The sequence below is a fragment of the Vulpes vulpes genome, chromosome 3 (assembly GCF_048418805.1).
Source record: "Vulpes vulpes isolate BD-2025 chromosome 3, VulVul3, whole genome shotgun sequence".
Lineage (NCBI taxonomy): Eukaryota > Metazoa > Chordata > Mammalia > Carnivora > Canidae > Vulpes > Vulpes vulpes.
Genome location: NC_132782.1, coordinates 16,078,903 through 16,100,318, shown reverse-complemented (window position 1 = coordinate 16,100,318; position 21,416 = coordinate 16,078,903). Strand labels below are relative to the sequence as shown.

Below are 21,416 nucleotides of genomic sequence, written 5' to 3'. Positions count from 1 at the left end.
AGCCTGGGATTACTTCAAACCATAACCCACTATCATATTTTACAATTTTACTTTCAATTGTGATGAAAATATTTTTCCCACTGATGTTCACAAAGCCACAGTAAACATCAGACATGTACTACATAAATAAAACATGAATCTACAAATAGAACTATAAATTTAACTCACTTACATGGAAATTTTAGGCCGAGGAACGTAAATGCCTATTAAAAATAATACAACAGATTTAAAAGAACTGCAGTTTAGAATCCTGTCATCTGCATTATAGGGAGAAAGTCAAAGAATGGGCATACATATTTTGAGCAAAGGAAGAGAGGTACATGATGCAAAATGAGTTGATGAGATGGAGACACATGATTATACAGGAGACACATGACATCCACAAGTCAAGAGGCCTATAGAATGGAAAAAGAGAACAAAATACAGAAACATAAGAATAGAACTCGCAAAGACAGAAATAAGAGAAATAAGCTTTCATGGTACCTTATGCAGATTTTAGGAAATTACCACCAAATACTTTTCAAATTAGGACACATTTTCCCCACCATAAGCATAAATGAGGATTCAGCTTTGATATTTGCCTTGTGAATTGGATGAAATTAAGCTGAGGGCCAGATGTTTTCCATCTGTGTTTTAGAATATGCTAAACACAAAATCATTAGAGAGCACCCGTATGGCTGAATGGTTTAACTTTTTATTAAAAAGACAGGTACACCTAGCTACGGCCTCAGACTTTGGGTGATTTCAGTATATTTTGATGTTAGAATTTTGACAAGTGATGAAAACAATTAGATGTGAGGTAAAAAAAAAAACCCTCCCACTTCATTATAGGCAGCCCAAATCTTCATAATGCTGAAACAACTTTTGAAAAGTGAAAGGTACAGATTTTCCATATATCAAACTAGGAACTTAGTTTATTTCCCCTGAATTGAATTTTGGTATTAGGTAGACAACCAAAATAAGATTCTTGGTTAATATAGTTTATTATGTGTTGTGCAGAAACTACTGCATTTCACATACATGGACTAAATTAAGAATTGAGTGTCAAATACCCCACTGGGGATTATGCTTCAGCATAATCACTAAAGACATGGAAGAAAAAGTATATAGAGTCTAGAAAGGGAAGTCATCAAAATGTCAGCATGAAAATATATAGTATATCAATCATCGCATGCAAATCTACAATTGGTAGTAAGTTGTACTAGTAAAACCGAAACTACCGAAAAAAGTTGTGATGGCCCATAAGCTGTTTGATTACATCTTTGTTGAACAGTATGACTTATTTGTTAATAGTAAGGAACATTATGTAAGCTGTTTTACAATGTCCATAAACTAATTTGAAACACTGCAGATTCTTTAAAAACAATCAAGGGAGGAGCAATTGACACAAAGATCTTTATGGAAAAATGTGTTGAGTCCAAACATCACCAGAGAAAAATGTACTGTTTATGTATATCGGATACCACAACAATCAGGTTACCAGTATAGTGGCCCAATAATGAAATGTGTCCTTTTGGTGCATTAATCTAAATATAGATTTCACTGCCAACATACATCTTTCTATCTAGATTTTTTTCCTGGTTCATCAACTATGCTGGCACGTACCCATATTTCAAAGCTGCCCTTGGTTTCGTACCCTTTTAAAGTCTCCCTCTATCATGTAAACCAGAGGTAGGTAATGATATCTGATAGAATGTTAATATTACTTGTTTTGGAGTAGCCCTCAATTTGGGATATTAGCAAACCCTCATTCCATTTACTAGAAAAACAGAGCTAGAGGGTTGGATTTGTTGATTCCACCACACAGATCACTTCCCAGTGAGATATCATCAATTTACTTCAACTTATCAATATTTAATGTGAAGAGCTAAGGCAAGTAAAAGCAGTTTGCAATTTTAGAGACCTAAACACCTTTGTAGGTGTTTACATGAATTTGAAGTCACTGCTACCGCTATAATAACATTCTGTGAAACTGTCACAGCAGAACCAAAATAAAAGGAAAACACTAAATGTGCAGCTTTAAACGGATTTCTTAAAAACTCACAGTATTAGAACAGAAACAATGCAGGTCAGGGTGAAAAACTGCCTTGTCTACAAATATCATTGTTTCAAATAGGTTCCTGCAAGAAGCCTGTTAATCAAGATTAGTTTTTAAAATGGCATGCCTTGTTCCATTGACTAACAGCAAAATAATTTAAAACAATATACACAATATGGTTATAAGATTTGAATTCTAACTGAAACTACGCTAACACAATAAATGATACAGTTATATATTCTTTAACATAATTTACTTCCATTCATTACCAGAATTATTACAAATTAGTGGTCAGTCAAAGGTAAATTTGCACAATTTTCCCTTGAGAAAGCTATGGAGTATTGTTAATAAGTTCAGAAACACATAATTCCAAATCACCTAAATCATAGATTAACTCGATTTCTCCATGTTCTAAGTTCTTGATCAAAATGGTTCATTTATCAATTGTTAAATTTAAAGCAATCATATCACACTAATTTTAGAATTTTCTAAAATATGATACTTTGTTATATTTGCACACTACTAAAACAGTTGCTTTAAAAATGTACGTAAGACCATCATTAACATATTTTCAATTCGTTTTTAAAACTTAATGAATTGGGTGTGAGGGTCTTTAAGTAAAGCCTTGAATATAGTTGGTAGATTAAACTTTCTTTTTCGATGTTAGCAAAACTCTAAATAAAAAATAAATTTTAGTTTACATTTAATTGTCATGTTTCTGAACTTCTTTTAACTTGAATTTTTAAAAACTTTCTGCTAACTGTACTTAATTATATATCACTTATGCATATTATTTCTGGCATATTGATTTATTTTAAATAGTTTTTAAAGTTCTAAGTGGTAATGGTTGCAGTTTTATGAAACAGCATGTGGTAGCAGTTCAAATTTTAACAGCTTATAAAATCAAATACATTTCTGCACTGTCAAACTTCTATTTCTGATTTATTAGCTTATTTTTCAGTATAAACATGAAATGGTTTCCTACATTTGGATAATAATATCATATCATATCATATCATATCATATCATATCATATCATATCATTGTGGCTTTCTGGCTTCCACTTGGATAATTTTTCTAAAGTAATTGGAACACAAATTTGCAGTGGTACAGTAAGGAACAGTCTTTCAACTGTACCAAGTTAGCCTAGAAACTGTACTTTTACCATACTTTCTAAGTTTGCAGGTTATTAATCCTTAATTATAAGTGAAAACATAAGAAAGTCATTTTGTCATCAAATGACTGCTTTGCTTTTAAAAATTATATATATTGTATTTTTACATAAATGCCATATATTTTATCTAGTTCCTCTCTTAATAATCATAAAGATAAACTTATAGGAAAATTTTATCTTCAACATTTTATCTGTTTAGACACTAGATGATTATGGCTGTTAATAACAGCTCGCAAACTTATTTCAGAGTTGCCACTTTTCCTGCCAAGGGCATTCTCTTTCAATGAGAGAATCACTTCAACTTTTCTGAGTTGAAAATCAGAAAATTTTCCTGGTGGAAAATCCTCCACCAGGATTTCTCTTTCCCTACTTATCTGCCAAAAAAACCTTTCCTAGCGCTGAAGCCCATCCCAGGACAGGGCTCAGATGAGTTTCTGCAACCCTTCATAGAAATTATTCTTAAGAATCTTGATTTAGATTAAGATTACACACTTAGATGTATTTAGTGTAACTGTGTCGCAACCTTCTTATTACTATTGCTTGCAAAACCATCACACCCTTGAAAATTTAGCTAACCAAACTGCCCTTCCCAGGTAAAGACCTCTGAAGACTCATATGCCAATCTGTCACTAGATAGTTCCAAAATCTCTAATGAGAGCAGCTGGTGCTAAGGCTTATCTCCCCAATGATCCTAATATTCTTTTACTACCTCGTCTCATATTAGAGTAAAATGCTATTTGTTAGAAATACAAAGGTAATGTCATCTCTGTTATATTGATGTTTGTGTTTTACTTAATTCTGTAAGTCTCCAGCACAACCTTCCCCTAGCTTTTAAGACCTTACCATTCAGTTTGACTTCAAAACAAGGAAAGGTAACAACAATTTGTAAACTGTGAAATCCTATCAATTTATATACACTTCCACTGCCATGAAAAGACTATTCAGCTCCACTGAAATCTGGCATTAATGATGCAAGTTTAACATATTAACAAATATTCTTTGATAATTTTCTTTCTTTGATAATTCTAAATCAGAAGTTTAAGATTTCAGGTTCAGGTTTAAAAAAAATATATTAGCCAACAACATCAAGTAGCCAGTGGAACTGAGACACTTGAAAAAACAACTGTAAACTTTTTTAAGAGGCAGGTAAGAAACCTAGATGGTAGTATTCCTGGCTCCTCCCTGAGCAAATCTTGGTCTACTTCAAGGATTCAAAAGAATAAAACCCCAAGATACGAAATGGAACTAAACTTCCAGACCCAGCCAAAAGTCCCTAAGTGGCTACTGTGAAGCAAGACTGTTAAGATTTTCACAGCATAATGATTAAGAAGAAAACAAGCAAGACAACAGGGCTGAGGTAACAGCTTCTTCCCCTCAGCAAAGACCAAACTTGAAGGAGGGCCCCCAGTTTCCCTGTAACTCTCCAAAATCGCATCTGTGAACAGATCCTTGGGTCTCCAGTACCTCTCCAGACACTAGCATAACCCGTTGCCAGGAGGAAGCAAAGCTCTAGTGTGACCTCTCTTCCCACAGTACCACCAAATGGAAAGCCACAGGGAACTCGCCAGATAAAAGAACGTGCATCGTATGTGCAGCAGGTATCAAAATTTTAATAGAAGCCGGTCAAGTCCAAAGGCCGCATGATCTATCCTCTTTACCACAAATCTGACCCTGCCCCACTTACTTACTTCCTCCATCCCTGAACCCGACACACTTGCCCAGACCCTTCCAAACCAAAGAGGCCTCCGTAGGGGCAGCCTACAGGAGCTGTCTTCGAGGTGAAACCTGACCGTTTTAGAAGAAGAAGAAGAAAGGATCAAATGAGACTGTCTCGAGCTGACCCTGGAGTTAAAGTATTTATTTTCACGCAACTGCTGATTGCTTTACAGAGACATTTCATGCTGTGTAGCTCTGCATGGAGCTGAGAACAAAAGTAACATTTTCATTAATGTTATAATTATTATAATTATTCTTTTAACAAAGCTATTAAATAACCTGTACAAAGCCCGGCCTGGTCCTAGCAAAAACAAAAAAACAAAACAAAACAAAAAAAAAACCCCCGAGCACTATTTCAAATCTCCCAAGGTCCTTCCGCTTTAATTCAGCAGTGTTCCCTATATATACAAGGTCAGCCCAGTGTGGTCCCCCAAACCGTAGATCTCCCAGGCGGTGGCGATGGGTCAGGGCTCGCAACCGCCCTTGGGTGACGCGGAGCTCCCAACCCTACCTCCCCGGCTCCTCCTGGGCACAGGGTCCCCTTCGGCGGGCGGGGGAGGCGCAGGCGCCTGCTGGGTCTGCCCGGGGCCAGGTGCCCACAGCGCCCCGAGCCTCCCCGAGGAGGTGCTGGGGCGGGAGTCCGAGGCGGGCGGGGGCTCACAGGTCCCGCGGGTCTTCCCGTTTGACCCCGGCCTCGGCAGCTTTGAGCTTCTTATTCTGGTGCGTCTTGACGTGCTTGGCGAGGTGGTCGCTGCGCATGAAGCGCTTGCCGCACTCGGGGCAGGCGAAGCGCTTCTCGCCCGTGTGAGTCCGCAGGTGCCGCTGCAGCTCGTCCGAGCGCGTGAAGCTCTTGCCGCAGAAGAGCCAGTTGCACACGAAGGGCCGCTCGCCCGTGTGCCAGCGCAGGTGCGCCTTCAGGTGCGACGTCTTGCCGTACACCTTGCCGCAGCCGGGCACGTGGCACACGTGCTGCTTCTTCTTGCCGGGCTCCGCCTCGGGGGCGCCGCCAGCCGCCTGGCAGTTGGGGCAGCGGCAGCGGCGGCACCTCCTGGCCGTGGCCGCCAGGGGGGCCTTGGTCTGCAGCAGCGCCGCGATCTGGCTCTGGTACTGCGCGAAGTCCGACGGGCCCAGCACCAGGCCCCGCTGCAGGGCGGCGGCGGCGGCGGCGGCGGCGGCGGCGGCGGCGGCGGCCGCGGAGGCGGGGAAGCGGGGTGCGTGGGGGGCCCCGGCGCAGGCGCCCGGGAGGCTGCTCCCCGGCACCCCGGAGGTCCCCGGGCCGGCGCCCGCCTGCGGGATGCTCCACCAGGGGAGGTCGTCGGGGGCCGGGTTGGGGGACAGCTGGCGACACGTGGGCGGCGGGGGCGGGGGCGGCGGGGGCAGCAGGTTGGAGTAGCCGGGAGGCAGCGCGGCCTGCGCGGGGTAGGGCACGTAGGCCGGCGCGCAGCTGGCGGGCAGCGCCGCCATGCTCGAGGGCAGCATCTTGACGGGCGAGAACTCGTAGGGGTACGAGGGGTCTGCGGGGGGTGTGAGCGGCAGCTCGTGCGCCGCCCCGAAGGACGGCTGCAGGTGCGTTTTCTGCGGCGTGAGGCCCAGGCTGGGGTGCGGGGGCGGCAGCGCGCCCGGGGAGTGCGCCGGCATGTCCGCGGTCCAAGGGTGGAAGAGCCTGGAGGGCGAGCCCAGCGCGGGGTCGTAGGGCACCTGCAGGAAGTCCGGGGGCGCCGCGGCTCCGGGCTGGCCGATGCGGCTACAGGTGGCGGCCAGCAGCGCCAGGGGCGAGTGCTTGCCCAGGTCCGGGGAGGCGCTGGGGGTGCGGTCCTGCATGGGCGGCGGCGGGGGAGGGCGGAGAAGGGACAAAGGGTTAGCGCTCCGAGCGCGGTCTCCGGGCCCCGACGCCCCCACGCCGGCTGCTGGGCCCGCCCGCGCCAGCGCCCCCACGCACGCCCCCACCCGGACGGTTAACTTTGGTGCCTGCGCTACCTGAGCGCGGGGCGCCCGAGCGCTTCCCGTGAACTACTCGGTGCGGACGGACGCCATCCGGACCCCGGGAGAGCAGGCGCAAGGTGGGCGGGGAGAGGGACCCGACGCGCCGCTCCCGGCTCGGCGGCCCGAAGGGGGGCGGAACCCCCCACGGCCCCGCCGCCGGCCGCGCGCCCGCCCATCTTTTAAGCTCTTTCCGCGCGACTCTCGAGCTCCTCCTCCGCCCGCCCCAGGCTGCAGGTCAGCGGGAGGGCCCGCCCGGTGAGCCCGGGCCCGGTTCTCAGCCTGGCGCGCGGGGCCGAACCCCCGCCCCGCCCCACCCGCGCGTCCCTCCCCAGAGGCCACACTCCCTCCAGACGCCCAGGCCAGGTGCGAAGTTGACGTGGGCGCCCCTCGGGCTGGCGCTAGCGGCATCCACCGAGCCGGGGTCCCTTTGAGATTCGGGGTGCCCGGAATTCGGGGTGCGCCGATGCGGACGCGCCCCCCCGCCCAGCTTTCCCTCGCCCCCTCCGAGCCCAGACCTGACCTGGAGGAAGGCCTGCAGAGGGTCATTCCGGAGGACGGCCACGGCAGCCATCGCTACTGCCCGCGGGCCGCTGGCTGCGGAGCAGGGCGCTGCCGAGGCATGGGGGCCCGAGGGCGAGGGCGCGAGGGCGCGAGGGCGCACGGCCGCGCGGCGCCCCCCGGCGCCCTCCCCGCGCTCCCGGCCTCCCCGCCGGCGCCCCTCGCCGCACCCCGCTCGCTCGGCCCGCGCGCGGTCTGAGCGCTTCAGGATCACCTCCAAGAATTTGATAAGGACTTTGCTGGGCCGCCAGCCAGTCAGAGGGAAGATTTATGGCTTTGAAGTTTGCCGCTACCCAATCATCAAAGAATAGCGGCTCTTTCAGAAGCGAAAGCAAATCCTTTGAATCCACAAAGCTCCTATGGTGTGTTTGTTGGTCGGGATAAAAGAACTGATTATTAGGGGGGATGGGAAGGGAGGAGATAAAGGCGGGACAATTAATGAAGTAATCACTATGTGGGAAATGTATATACACAAATAATTGGATTTTCCTGATCAAAGGGGGCCTTGCCGCCTGGAGACCCGCGCCGGGGTTGCTGGAGACACTCGATCCCCCACCCCCACCCCACCCCCCGCAACTCCTTTGCAATTAAAGATTTGCACCGAGGCAGCGCCCAAAGTGACAAAGTGTCTTTGTTATCTCCAGAGAAATCTGCCTTTGGCTTCCAGGCGCGGGACCCTGAGACCGAGATGAGGGTAATTCGCCGCGTACTTACACACCCCACACCCGCGCAGCACACGCAGCGGCCCGCGCACACCGCGGACCCGAGGGAATCCCCGGGGCGGGGCGGGGGACGCACCTCGCCCGCCCGCCCGCCCGCCCGGCCGCGTGCCCCCCCCCGCCCCCCCCGCCCCGCCCCGCCCCGCCCCGCCCGTCGCGCCGCAGCCGCCCGCGGGGCCCTGACCCGGGGCGGGGCCGGGCGGCCGCCCATGGCGGCGGTGGGTGGCGCGCACGCTCCCGGGCCGCCTGCCCGACAAGCCACTGTGGCCCTCTGGTGACATTCCTGCTGGCGACCTGGAAGTTTTCTCCGGCCGCAACTTTTGCAAATAGTGAGCCTGGGAAAAGCACCCGTGCCGCGCCTACCGGCACAGCTAAGCTTGGCGGGACACCCAGGGCCAACCATCTTACACACCAGAGGGGGGAAAACATGTTACGTCGCTCTTGCGTCTTCAGGCTGGCAGCCCGGGACGCCGTGGAGGGTCGGTCAGGCGGCTGACTGCGCTTAGGCCCCCGCAGCCCGGCCCGGGCGGGCAATCCGGGCCCCTCCAGCGAGTGCGCGCGCTCTGCGAGCCGCACAGACCTGCGGGGAGCCACTTGGAAAGAGTAAGGCGCGGTCGAGGAAGCCTTTTGTCACTGAGCACAGCTCACACTGTACGAGGGAGGCCCTTCAGCCGGAAAGAAAAGCCAACACAAAGTGGGCTTCCTGGCACCTTTGGAAAGAAAAGAAAGTAGAGGCGCGTGGCGTGCGCCCCGCGTCGAGGAAACTGTCACCCCAACCCCCGCTGGCGCGCACGCCCGGCCGGGGTCCTGCGGGGTCCGTGCGGACGCGGGGACCTCCCCACCCCCCGGGGGGCGCGGGCCGGAGGAAGAGGCAGGGGCGCCGCGGGGTCCTCCCGGCGCTGGAAGGGATCAGGGGCCGGCAGGGCGGCCGAGGCCTCCCCCCCGCGGCCACGTGAGCGAGTGGGCCGCCTGGACAGGACCGGCCCTGGCGGACCCCGCGCCACCCCGGCCTCCCCGCAGTCAGCGCCTCCTCTCTCCGGGGCCGCGGGCGTGCGGGGCTCCCCAGCCTTCTTGCGCCCGCCCCGCTGGAGGCCGCGTCCCGGCGACTGCCTGGGGACCACGGAGCCTGCGGCCCAACAGCGCTTAACCCCGCTCCAACGGGCTTCGGATTCGCAGGCTGCGCTGGACCGTGGTGGCCTCTGCACTGCCGTCAGGGGTCGGGGTCCCCGCCACCAAGCCCACATTTCCACTTGCCTGGGATCGGCCAGAGAAATAGCCGCGTCTTGCGTTAGAAGCATGGGCCACCTGAGGTCTAAATACTAGGAGCGGCTCAGGGGCACGGCCCTCCCCCAAGGTGCCGTCCCAGAAGCGACGAGCAGGGACCACACAGCTCGCTGGGCCGAGGCTCCTGAAGACGAGGACCGGCTGTTCTGGAATCGGGGAAGGGCAGGGGACTTGGTGTTTTGCTCCGAGGCCTGGCAATCGCCCCCCTCCCACGCTCCATCCACAGGGCGCGGGCCTGTGAAGCCGGAGACCCGGGGGCGCCCTTCCCCGGACTCAAGTCTTTAGCCCGGACTCCGGGGGCGCACACGGAGCACGCACACCCCGAACCGTCCGGCCCGGGTCTGGGGCTCAGCGGGCGTCCTTTCCGGGCCGGCTGGGCCACGCAGGGTGGAAAGCATCTCATTTGCCGACCCTGTTCGCTATCGTAACGCAAACGCGAGAAAAGCCAATTCACATCTGCGTAGTTGTCATAGGAGAGAACTTTTTCTTCCAAGATGCCCCCGTTAGCCCGTTAACCCACCACCAGTGGCCAGGAGACGGCAGAGAGTAGTGCTTGGTGGTTAAGGGGTCGGACTCAAAAAAAAAAAAAAAAAAAATCCGAACCCAGATTTTCTAGTTGCCTCTTTTTAGTTGGTGACCTTGGCAAGCAAGTTACGCAACCTCTTTGTGCCTCAGTTTCCCAATTGGTAAAATGGGGGTGATGGTGGTGCTCATCTTGTGGGGTGTTTGTAGCCTTAAAAAGAGAGAAGATAAGAAAAAGAGAGAGAAGATAAGCAAAGTCTCTAGGGCATTGGGGCGCACAGGAGGCCCTCCCTGGACTGTTCCGAGACCTTGCTGTCGGCCTCCCCTCTTTTGGGGAAAACCCGCGGGGACCGCAGCCCTCCCGTGCACGCGCTGAAGTTTGGAGAGAGACTTTCACGAGCTGCTGTTGAGCTCCCCTCCCTTTGCAGCCGAGCTCCTGAAAAACTTAACTCTTAATGAAGTAATGTTCGGAGCGTCCATTAAAAATGCAATGCCAGGAGATCAAAGTACAATATTTATTTTAGAAATTTGTTGCAATCACCAAGAGATACAGGTATCAAGGCCAAATGTCAGTTCCGTTACACAAAGCCCCGCGCCCGGGAAGAGAGTGTGGCTGCTGCGCCATCATGTAGGCAAACATCAAAGGCCGGGCGCGCTGCAAAAGTGCGCAGCCGGGAGGGGAGGAGTGAGCCCGGGGGGGGGGGGGGGGGGGCGCCCCAGACGGCGCGGGGGCTGCGGGGCGGGGGTCAGTTCAAAGAGGCCTCCGCTGGGGCGCGAGTTCACAGGAGGGAAGATTTAATGGGCTTTCTTTTGTTGGTGGGGGGGTTTGTGCGCGGAGGACCCACTAGCTCCTCCGTGGTCCCCCGGCCGCAGGGCGGAGGGGCGGGGGCGGGGAGCGGCGAACCGGGAGCAAACTTTTCCGCGGCGGGGGGCGGGGAGGTTGATGCGGGCTCCCCGCCAGGTTGGCTGCGCAGCTTCTTCCCGGGCGGGCGGGCTGCGAGCGCCCACCAGGTGCCCCCGAGGAGAGGCGGGCAGCTGCGCCCGCACAGGCTCTCGCACGGTCTGCGGACCCGCTCGGCGCGCTCCGGCTGCGTTCCCGCAAGGAAGTGCTGGCTGGGACCTCTGGCTTGGGGCTGCGCGCCCGAGCCTGGTACCTCGGGTCGGGCTTTGTTTTTTTTTTTTTTGCAACAATCGGGGACTCACGCTTCTGGGCTCAATCCAGTCGGTCACCCCCCCCCCCTTTTTTTTGCAGCAATTGGGGACTCAGCTTCTGGGCTCAACCCAGTGGGTCACCCATCTCCAGTTGTTTTTTCTTTTTTTCTTTCTTTCTTTCTTTCTTTCTTTCTTTCTTTCTTTCTTTCTTTCTTTTTTTTTTTTTTTAAGATCGATGCATTATTGAGGACACTTCAACAAATTCTTAATCACTGGCTTTTTGCAGCAGGGTGGTGCTTAACCGCCTTCTACTTCCTTCTCCCCCCGCCCCCACACACCCAGTTCCTCGCTAAAGGCTCAATCTTCCAATTGCCCGTATCTACCAAGTTAATACCAGTACCAATCGTTGCTTTATTAAAGGTGGTGGGAGGGGAGGGGTCAGCGTTTCCCTCGTGCTAATGGGGCACTACGTCGCAGGAGGATGCCTTGTGCATTTCTTCAGTCATCTACAACCAAGTATTCTTAGAGCAGTCACTCGGCAGCCTTTTGAAGTCGTGCTAGAGCAGAAAGCTGCTATTGTTTTCAGCTCTCAACATGGAAGGGATCAAACTTTGCCTCTTCAATTTGAAAGGTTTTTTTTTTTTTTTTTTTTTTAATGGTGGTGGGGGAAGGGGTTGCAATCTGATACTCTCTGGAAGTTAACTTTGAGGATTTGGAGGAGTCTCGCAGTTTAAGCTGCAGACCAAATCACAGCCTCTCCAAAGCTTGCGTCTGAGACAGGGGCTGATCACTGACACAGTGGAGTGTGCGTTCAGTCGCAAGAAATCACCATGCTGGGAGTCTTTGGAAAACGCTGGCGTGGTTTGAGAAAATTTCCTCACCAGGAAACCTTGAGTTAACTTTAAGCTTAAACTTCAAAACTGGATCAGTATATAATGGATGAAGGAGTGGAATTCTAGAAGGGGGTCCTTGACCTCATCCAATTGGACTCCCTCGGTTGATGGCAGGAGACTGAGTGTAGGTGATGTATCATGCCTGCACAGGGCTGTGAACTTCGGTTAACTGCAATAAATGCTCATGGTGTTGGGTGGTAGGATGGAATTGTGTGTACCAGTGTCATTTATATAGTGTTTGGTGTCACAGAGCACACAAATACAGTAGGGACTCAGAATAGAGCACTGGTGGGTGGCTCAGCGGTTTAGCACCCACCTTCAGCCCAGGGCATGATCCTGGAGACCCACAGATCGAGTACCACATAGGGCTCCCTGCAGGGAGCCTGCTTCTCCCTCTGCCTGTGTCTCTGCCTCTCTTTCTCTTTGTGTCTCTCATGAATAAATAAATAAAAATCTTTTTTTTTTTTTTTTTTTTTAAAGAAAGAGCACTGGTGAGGGCTGGAGTAGTTAAGGGAGGCATACTAAGGAGCTGGGGTTTGGAGGAGTCTTTTAAGGACCTATGGGATTTTTTAATGGGGTGCATAGGAAGGAAGACAGTTGGAGGAGGGAAAGGACAGGAAGGAAAGAGAATTCCCTCTTCAGTGAGGAGCTAACCCCAGAAAATGAAGTCTTAGATACTGGTATAGACAGGGTGGGGCTAGATCAGAGAAATCGGGGAGATCGTGGCTCTGATGCTCTATCGTAACAAGAATTAAGTGTAGACCCTAAGCTGGTGGAAGCAATTCCAGTTTTTCAGTGTCCTTCTGAGAAAGATTGGCTTACTGAGGGCTTGGAAGGATAGACACAGATGTAGTTATGTAGGTGTGAGATAGTGATGGCCTGGACTGGAAACTGGTGTGATAGTCAAAGGGTGATGGCCATCTTAAAGAGAAAAAGAGGAAAACTTGATGACAATGTGAAATATGAGATAAAAGGCGAAATAAAGAAGATCTCTCTTTTGACAATGTTGCTGGGACAACTGGATAGCCACACGTAAAAGATTGATGTTGGGCATTTTCTTTACAGCGTACATAAAAAATTAACTCTAAAAGGACCATAGACTTAAATGAAGAGTAAGACTATAAAATGTGTGGAAGAAAACATGAGTGAGTCTTCACAACATTGGGTTAGGCAGTGGTTTCTTAGATGCACGAAAAGTACACTGGCAAGAAAAAAATAGATAAGTTGGACTTCATAAAAATTTAGACCTTTGGGCTTCCAAAATTACCATCAGGAAAATGGAGACAACCCAGAGAATGGGAGAAAGTATTTGCAAATTAGGTATTTCATAAGAGATGTGTATCTATAATGCATTAAGAACTCTTGTAACTCAACAATCAAAAGACAACCAACTAACCCAACTTTAACACAGGCGCAGAATCTGAATGGACATTTTTCCACATACAGAAAGCAGATAAGTGCATGAAAATGGGCTCAACATCATCAACCATTGCTGAGGTACAAATAAAAACCAAACGTGACACCAGTTTACATCTCCTAGGATGGCTCTGGTGAGCAAGATAGCTTTGGATGTGGTGGAACCAGAAGGCTCATACACTGCTGGTAGGAATGTAAACTGGTGCGGCCACTTTGAAAGACCAGTTGGCAGTTCTCAAAACATTAAACATGAGTTATAATTCTATTCCTAAATGTATATCAAAGATAATTGAAAACATGTGTCCAAAAAAAAAAAAAACATGTGTCCACACAAAAACTTGTACGTGAATGTCACTGCAGTGCTACTCATAAGAGCCACAAGGTAGAAACAATCCAAAGTTTCATCAACTGCTGAATGGATAAATAAAATGTGTTGCTTTTATACAATGGAATATTATTCAGCTGTAAAAATGAATGAAATGGTGGTACATGTTACAACATGGATGAACTTTGAGATTTTATTTATTTATGTATTTATTTGAGAGAGAGAGTGAAAGAGAGCTCAAATGGGGGAGGAAGAGAGGGGGAGGAAGAGAGAGGAGGAAAGAATACCACACAGACCTGTGCTGAGCCCAGAGTTCCACTCGACACTCAGTCTCAGCACCCTGAGATCATGACCTGAGTGGAAACCAAGAGTCCTATGCTTAACCGACTGAGCTACCCAGGCGCCCCACAGCATGGATGAACTTTGAAAATATTATGCTAAGTGAAAGAAACCAGCCACACAATACCACATATAGCATGTTTACATTTATATCAAGTGTCTAGGATAGACAAACTCTTAGGTAGAAAGTAGATTAGTGGTTGCAGGGGCAGGGGGTGAGGAGGGGAGGGGGGTGGGTTGGTGGGGGGAAGGAGGGTGGGTCAGTGGAGAATCAGGAATGATCGCTTTGGGATTGCTTTTTTCTGTTGGAGAGAGTAAAATATTCAAAAATTGATTGTGGTGATAATTGTAGAACTCTGTGACTTTAAATCGATGAATTGTATGACACATAATAAAGTTGTTTTAAAATATCAAAAAGAAATCCCTTTCATGAAGATGGCACTGAAGGTGAAGAAGGAAGCCCCGAGACCTCCCAAAGCCGAAGCCAAAGCAAATTGAGAAAGTGGTGCTGAAAGGCATGCACAGTCACAAGAAAAAGATCCGCATGTCACCTACATTCCGAAGACCCAAGACCCTGCGTCTCTGAAGCAGCCCAAATATCCTCGAAGGCACCCCCAAGAGAAACAAGCTTGATCACTGTGACATCATCAAGGTCTCCCTGACTACTGAGTCAGCCATGAAGAAAATAGAAGACAACAACACACTTGTGTCCATTGTGGATGTCCAGGCCAATAAGCACCTGATCAAACAGGCTATGAAGAAGCTCTATGACATTGATGTGGCCAAGGTCAACACCTTGATCAGGCCTGACAGAGAGAAGAAAGCATATGTTTGACTGGGTCCTGACTATGATGCTTTGGATGTTGCCAACAAAATTGGGATCATCTAAACTGAGTCCAGCTGGCTATAAACCTAAATATGAATTTTTTCATGATAAAAAAAATATCAAAAAGAGGGGGGCCTGGGTGGCTCAGTCGGTTCAGCGTTGGACTCTTGATTTCAGCTCAGGTCATGATCTCAGCCCAGCCAGGTTGAGCTCTGTGCCCAGCGAGGAGTCTGCTGGAGATTCTCTCTCTTTCCCTCTGCCCTTCGCCCTCCCACCCCCAGCCCCCAAGCGCTCTTGCTCTCATTCGCTCTCACTCTGAAATAAATAAATAAATAAACCTTTTAAAAAATGTCAAAAAGACCCCAACGTTTTAGCTTGTGAGGCAGCAAAAATGGTTCAGTTGTTATAAAAGTAGGAGAATAAGGGAGGGAGGCAACCTGGAGTTGAGTGGAAGCACTGAATTCAGGTTGGGGCTGTTGAGTCTAAGATTTTTGGCTGGATATTCACAGGGACATGTTTGCAGAAAGTTGGAAATGTGGGGAGCAGGCAGGGCAGGAGTCGCGGGGCTAGAGATAAGGACTTGGGAACTCTGGGCGAGTAGCGATGGCCCAGTCAGTGAGCTCCTGGAGTCAGTGGAGATCCAGCAGGCAGAGAAAAGCTACAATAGAAGTTTAGCGGAAACCTCGGCTAGAGGATGGACAGAGGGAGAGGAGCCACCAAAGTAGCCAAAGGAGAAAGAGAGGCAAGAGGAAACAAAAATAAAGTAGAAGTGGGAGAAACAGCAGGAGCACGGGCCGTGTCCAAGGCCACGGGTGGGGTGCAGGGGGAGGCTCTGAGGACCTGCCTTGGCATGGAGGTGGGCCCGGGAAGCCGATGATAAGCTTAAGAAGCAGCTAGAACAGGCAGCAGGTCCAGACCTACGTGCATCTGTGTTGCAGGACATGGTAAAAAGAACCCGGAGGAAGAGGGGCAGCTGTAGGACAACCCCGCAGGTGGCAGCAGAGGTGCGAGGCCTCCCTCTAACGAGGGGAGGAAGCTCTCCTGCCCAGGCCAAGTAACTACAGGGGGAAGAACTTCTGACCGCCGGTGCCAAACAAAACTCCCTGGAGAAGCTTCTTTATTCATCTGGAAGTACAGGCGAAGTCACTGCTGAGAGTGGAAGTGCGCAGAGGCCCCACGTTAAAAGTACAGTTGGCAACTGGCTGCAGACCCAGGGGCTCACACCTGCTTGTGCCCAGCCTCGTCTTACATGGTTTACTTGACCACATTCAAGCCTTGCACACCTCAGGCTTGTCTTCTCCTTCACGCTGCTGACATTTGGACTCCTCAGAGGACAAAGGGGCTCCCCTCCTTACTTCCCAGGCTCCTAAGGAGAAGCGTGGAGCTAACGTCCTGCGGTGGGGCTGTCATGCAGGGCAGAGGGAGGGCTCGGGGTGCCTCCCACGGGAGGGAGGTCCCCAAATAAACATGTTTTGGGGGGCATATAAAATTGCCATCCGGGCTCCTGGGTGGCTCAGTCTCTTAAATGTCCAACTCTTGGTTTTGGCTCAGGTCATAATTTCTTGGTTGTGAGATCAAGTCCGCTCTGGGCCCTGTGCTTAGCAGGGAGTCTGCTTCAGATTCTCTCTCTCTTTCTCTCTCAAATAAATAAAATCTTTTTTTTTTTAAGATTTTATTTATTTATTCATGAGAGACACAGAGAGAAAGAGGCAGAGACCTAGGCAGAGGGAGAAGCAGGCTCCCTACAAGGAGGCTTATGTGGACTTGATCCTGGACCCTGGGATCACACCCTGAGCCCAAGCCAGATGCTCAACCACTGAGCCACCCAGGCATCCCTCAAATAAATAAAATCTTAAAAAAAAAAAATTGCTGTCGGGATCCCTGGGTGGCTCAGTGGTTTAGCGCCACCTGCAGCCCAGGGCAAGATCCTGGAGACCCGGGATCGAGTCCCATATCAGGCTCCCGGCATGGAGCCTGCTTCTCCCTCTGCCTGTGTCTCTGCCTCTCTGTCTCTGTGTCTTTCATGAATGAATGGATAAATAAAATCTTAAAAAAAAAATTTGCTGTCAACAGCACTGTTCTAAGTCATCTTTAGGCACAGACAAGATCCCCTTCCAGAAGGCACATCTTAGGAAAAGGTATGCCAAACTTTCTTTATTTAGATTATCTTTTCCTACTTATTTTATCTATGAATATCCATGTTTCAATGCTATGTTTTGATTGGTCACAAGAACCATTTGATGACAGAAGAAATAAAGGCACACACAAGTCCAAGGACTGATGGTCCCAGCAGGCGCCTGCAGAAGCTCTAGATACCATTTTGTGGCTTTGGCTTCCATCCTTCCAGGTACCAGGAACCGAATCTGTGTGGAGTATAAAGGACATCTGGTCGCTGAGCACAGGCTTTGCGGAGGACTCCTGAGATACGAGGACAAATCCTGCCCTTTGGACATTTTGGAATCCAGAGCTGCGGAAGAGCAGTCAGAGGGCAGACACGGTTGGGTCACAGCATCATGGGAGGACATGAAGGGCTGATTAAGGTAGTGAGGCCCGGAGAAGTGATCGCACAACGGTGAAAGAACTGAGTTGTGCGTTATTTCTCTCTGCCGATAGGGAACGGGAGCACTGTAGGGAAAGATTCTCCTTGATTTATTACCCATTTGTGGTGGCATATATTCCCTTAAAAGAGACAAATGTACCAATAAAATGGATATAGCAATAAAATAAAAACATGCCCCAATATCTAGGACAATTACTTTGAATCCAAGCCCAATAAAGATTCTGTGCGCATATCAAGAAATGCAAATAAACTCTGGACCCTTCATTTCCAACCCTCCAAGTCCAGCCCTCTTGGATGAGGGGAGGTGGAGTCGGCTACTTTAGTGGGAGGTCGTGGGTTGGCATCATGGGTCTGCTCTGGCTTCCTGGTAGTAGTCTTTGGGGTAGCCCTGTCTGTGAACACACAGACCCACACTGCGTAGTGTGCTTATATGACCACGTGGCTGGAGGACCTGATTCTGCAGCCAATCACAACACTAAGGAGTCTCACCAAGTCTCTCAGTAACCCGATTTTATAGATGGGGAAATTGTAGCACAGAGAGGTTAAATAATATGCCCAATATCCCACATCTTGTTACTGGAGTTGATCTAGCTAAATATTATTCCAGAAGGCAACCTTTTAACCATCACATTGGAGTGCCTCCCTGAGTGAGGGAAAATCTCTATCACTGGAAAAACAAAAGGGTATGCGGGCCTGCAGTGATATATATATATATATATAAAAAAAAATATATATATATAAAAAAAAATATATATATATATATATATTTTTTTTTTATGATTTATTTATTTATTTTTGAGGGTGGGGAGTGGCAGAGGGAGAGGGAGAGAAAGCCTCAAGCTGACTTTGGGCTGAGCACAGAGCCTGACCTGAGGCTCGATCCCAGGACCCATGAGATCATGACCTGAGTTGAAACCAAGAGTTGGATGCTCATCCGACTGCACCCAGGTGCCCCCTGCAGTGATACTACTAAATAAGAAGTTGGGATCATTTGTTGGCCACATCACAGGGTGCTATTTGCTTTGTGGTAAGAACGTCAGTTCTACATGAGATGTTTTAATCTGGTTTACCCAAGGAGAAATGTGGATTTTCACTGCAGGCATTACAGTCCAGCTCTAAGACTCTTTCATTTCTAGAATGTTCTTTTCTCTCTCCCTGCCCCTAACCTTTATCCCAAGCCACCAGGGGGCACACAGAATCAGCTCTTTACCTTGGAAATTTTAAGGCTCCACTTTTAAGGATATAGGTAAATATTAGTCGATATTTTTAGGGGTCCAGCTGAGGACAGACGAACACAAATGTCAGGTGTCTGCATGCCCCAGTTCCATTTAAAAGGTCACCTCTGCTTCTTATAGTTCTGGCCAAAGTCTCACCTATGGGTCTTTTGGTCTTAAGAAACACAGCCCTTTTTTATTTGGGTTCTAGGATCACAGTTTAGTTTCAAGTTGGAATTGTTCTTTTTACTCAGACTTAGATGCTTCGTTTTGTGCTATCTGGTCTCCCTCTCTGTTTGCTCTCCTTTCCTTCTCTGACCTCTTAATGGCTGCTCCCTGAAACATTTCTCATTTGTTACTTTTCTAAGATTCTCCTAGGTGGCTGCGACGAGAGGCTCCAGCCCTTACACCAGGATCTCTTGCTTACCGTACTGGTGAGCAAGGTATTCAAAGGTCTCACAGATTGGCGAGCTGAAGAAACAGTGTCAGCTGAGCTTTTAGGAATGACTCCCAGAGCCGCACCACGGGCCTCGGTTGACAAGGGAGCCACTGCCCACCCTGGGATCAGGAGGCTGTCGAATCAGGAAGCTGCCTGCCTCCTGGGAAGCCACAGTGGCAGCTGCCCAGCTTCAGAATCGTGCCACCCCTACCGTGTACCTTATTTCTTGACAACTATGTACATAGGGCTGTGACAGTAGGGCCTCTGTCACAGCTGCCATAGAAACAACAAATGTACCACAATTGTGCTTCCTCGTAGGGACAGCAGGAGCGCAGTTCCTGCCTCACACCTGCTTACCTCTGTCTTCCGAATCCGGAATGCTGCATCTAATTGGCTCAATCGAAATCACACACCGCAGAACCCTAGCTGCAAGAGAGTCTGGGAAATAGAATGTTCAGCTTTCTGACCTCAAAAGAGATTGGGACAGCTACTGAATGGACCAATCCAAATAGTGCTACGTTTGCTGACTGTGAAGTTGCTGCACTTTAATTCCTGCTCTCCTTCCTAGACACTTACTGCTCCATTAGGACCCAGGCACTAATATGCTCTTTCTTCTCATTACAAACACTGATTCTGGTCCAGCTACTTTGGTCCAAGCTACAGTGGGGTGATGTCATTCAATCAGTATTTATTGGATCCCTACCATGCACTCCTCCATCATCTCTGTCTATCATGACTCCTAAATCTGTGTCCAGCATTGGCTTTGACCTTTTCTAGATCTCCAGCCTGGATACTAACTGCCCTCCCTTGATGTTTCCTCCTCAAGAATGTCCCATCGAATCTCCAAAATAAATATATCCCCAGGAAACAACCTCTCTTCCCAATTTTCAAACCAACACATCTTACCAAGATTTCTGATTTGTGATTTTTGAATCGCTCTATGTCCAAACCCCCCTGGCCTTCCTCCTTCCTTCCTCCCCACTTCAACATTGCTAGTTCTGTTTCCATGCTATTAACCAATTCTTACTTCTCTTTCCTTTTCCCACTTCCATTTTCCTGGCTGAAGCTTTCATTATCTTTAATTCCCATTACATGGTCCTTGTGACATGGAAGACTATATTTTCCAGAGATGATCCCAATGAGATCTCTTGTCCTACAAACTGACTAGCCTTAATGACTTGCTTAGACTCAATAGAATGCAGCAGAAGTAACTACTAAGGCTAGGTCAGTAAAGGCCAACAGGCTTTTCTACTTGGTTCTCTTGGAATGCTCACTCTCCAGTTGCCACTACCCTGTCTTGAAATACTGCCTCTTGGAACCACCCAGCTGTGAGAAGCCCAACCATATTAAGAGGTGACCTGTAAGTTCTCTGGTCAATACCCAGCTGAAGCCAGCCGTCCAGTCATCCTAGCCCAGAAGCTGACATGTGAGTGAAGAAGCCTGCAGGTGATTCCATCCCTCAGCTGTTTGAGCTGCCCCAGCTGAGGTGCCAGAAAATCATGGAGCATAGATGAGCCATCCTCTTTGGGTTCTGTCCAATTCTTGACCTAGAATATCCTTGAACACAATGAAATGACTATTGTCTTACTCCGCTTCATGTAGGGTAGTTTGCTATTCAGCAATAGGTAACCAAAGGAGCCTTCAAATCCATATGGCTCTGTAATGTAATCTGACGATTACTCTTCTAAGACATGGAACAGTTTATATTTTTGCTGGATTCAAAAGCCTTAAATGTCTCCCCATCAAGTATGGAATTAATTGTATGTTTTCCAGGCTGGCATTCAAGATGCAGCATAGTTTTTAATCTTCCTACTTTAGCTTCCACTTTAACCCACAAACTACCTTTCATTCCAGTCTTAGCACGTATTCTGTCTTCACATGGCCACGCCTGAAGCTTTTGTACCTCTGTGAACGCTCATGAGCACTGGTTTTACTTAGAATCTGTATTTTCTCCTTCAAACTCCTACCTATCCTTTCTCGAGGCCCAGCTTTGATCTCATATCCTCTAAGACCGTGCTGTCCAGTGTGGTAGCCAGTAGCCCCACGGCGCTAGTCACATTTCAACTTCCGCAGATTAAATTGCACACTTATTATTTATTTATTTATTTATTTATTTATTTATTTATTTATTACTGGCCACATTTTAGTGCTCAGTCACCACAGCCCATTGGACAGTGCTACTCTGAGAAATCTCATTAGCATTTCCTTTTCTAATTAATCTCTCCTTCCCCACAGAATCTTAAATTAAAGCTTTGGCA

General features: G+C 48.9%; 1 protein-coding gene across 1 annotated transcript; it reads right to left on the bottom strand.

Annotated features, from left to right (window-relative positions):
* Window positions 1-674: 674 nt before the first annotated feature.
* Window positions 675-7,809, bottom strand: SP5 (Sp5 transcription factor). Its single transcript, XM_025994074.2, has 2 exons — window positions 7,432-7,809; window positions 675-6,743 (listed from the first exon to the last, which is right to left on the bottom strand). The coding sequence occupies exons 1-2, from the start codon at window positions 7,480-7,482 to the stop codon at window positions 5,586-5,588; spliced, it is 1,209 nt and encodes a 402-aa protein (XP_025849859.2). The 5' UTR covers window positions 7,483-7,809; the 3' UTR covers window positions 675-5,585.
* Window positions 7,810-21,416: the final 13,607 nt, after the last annotated feature.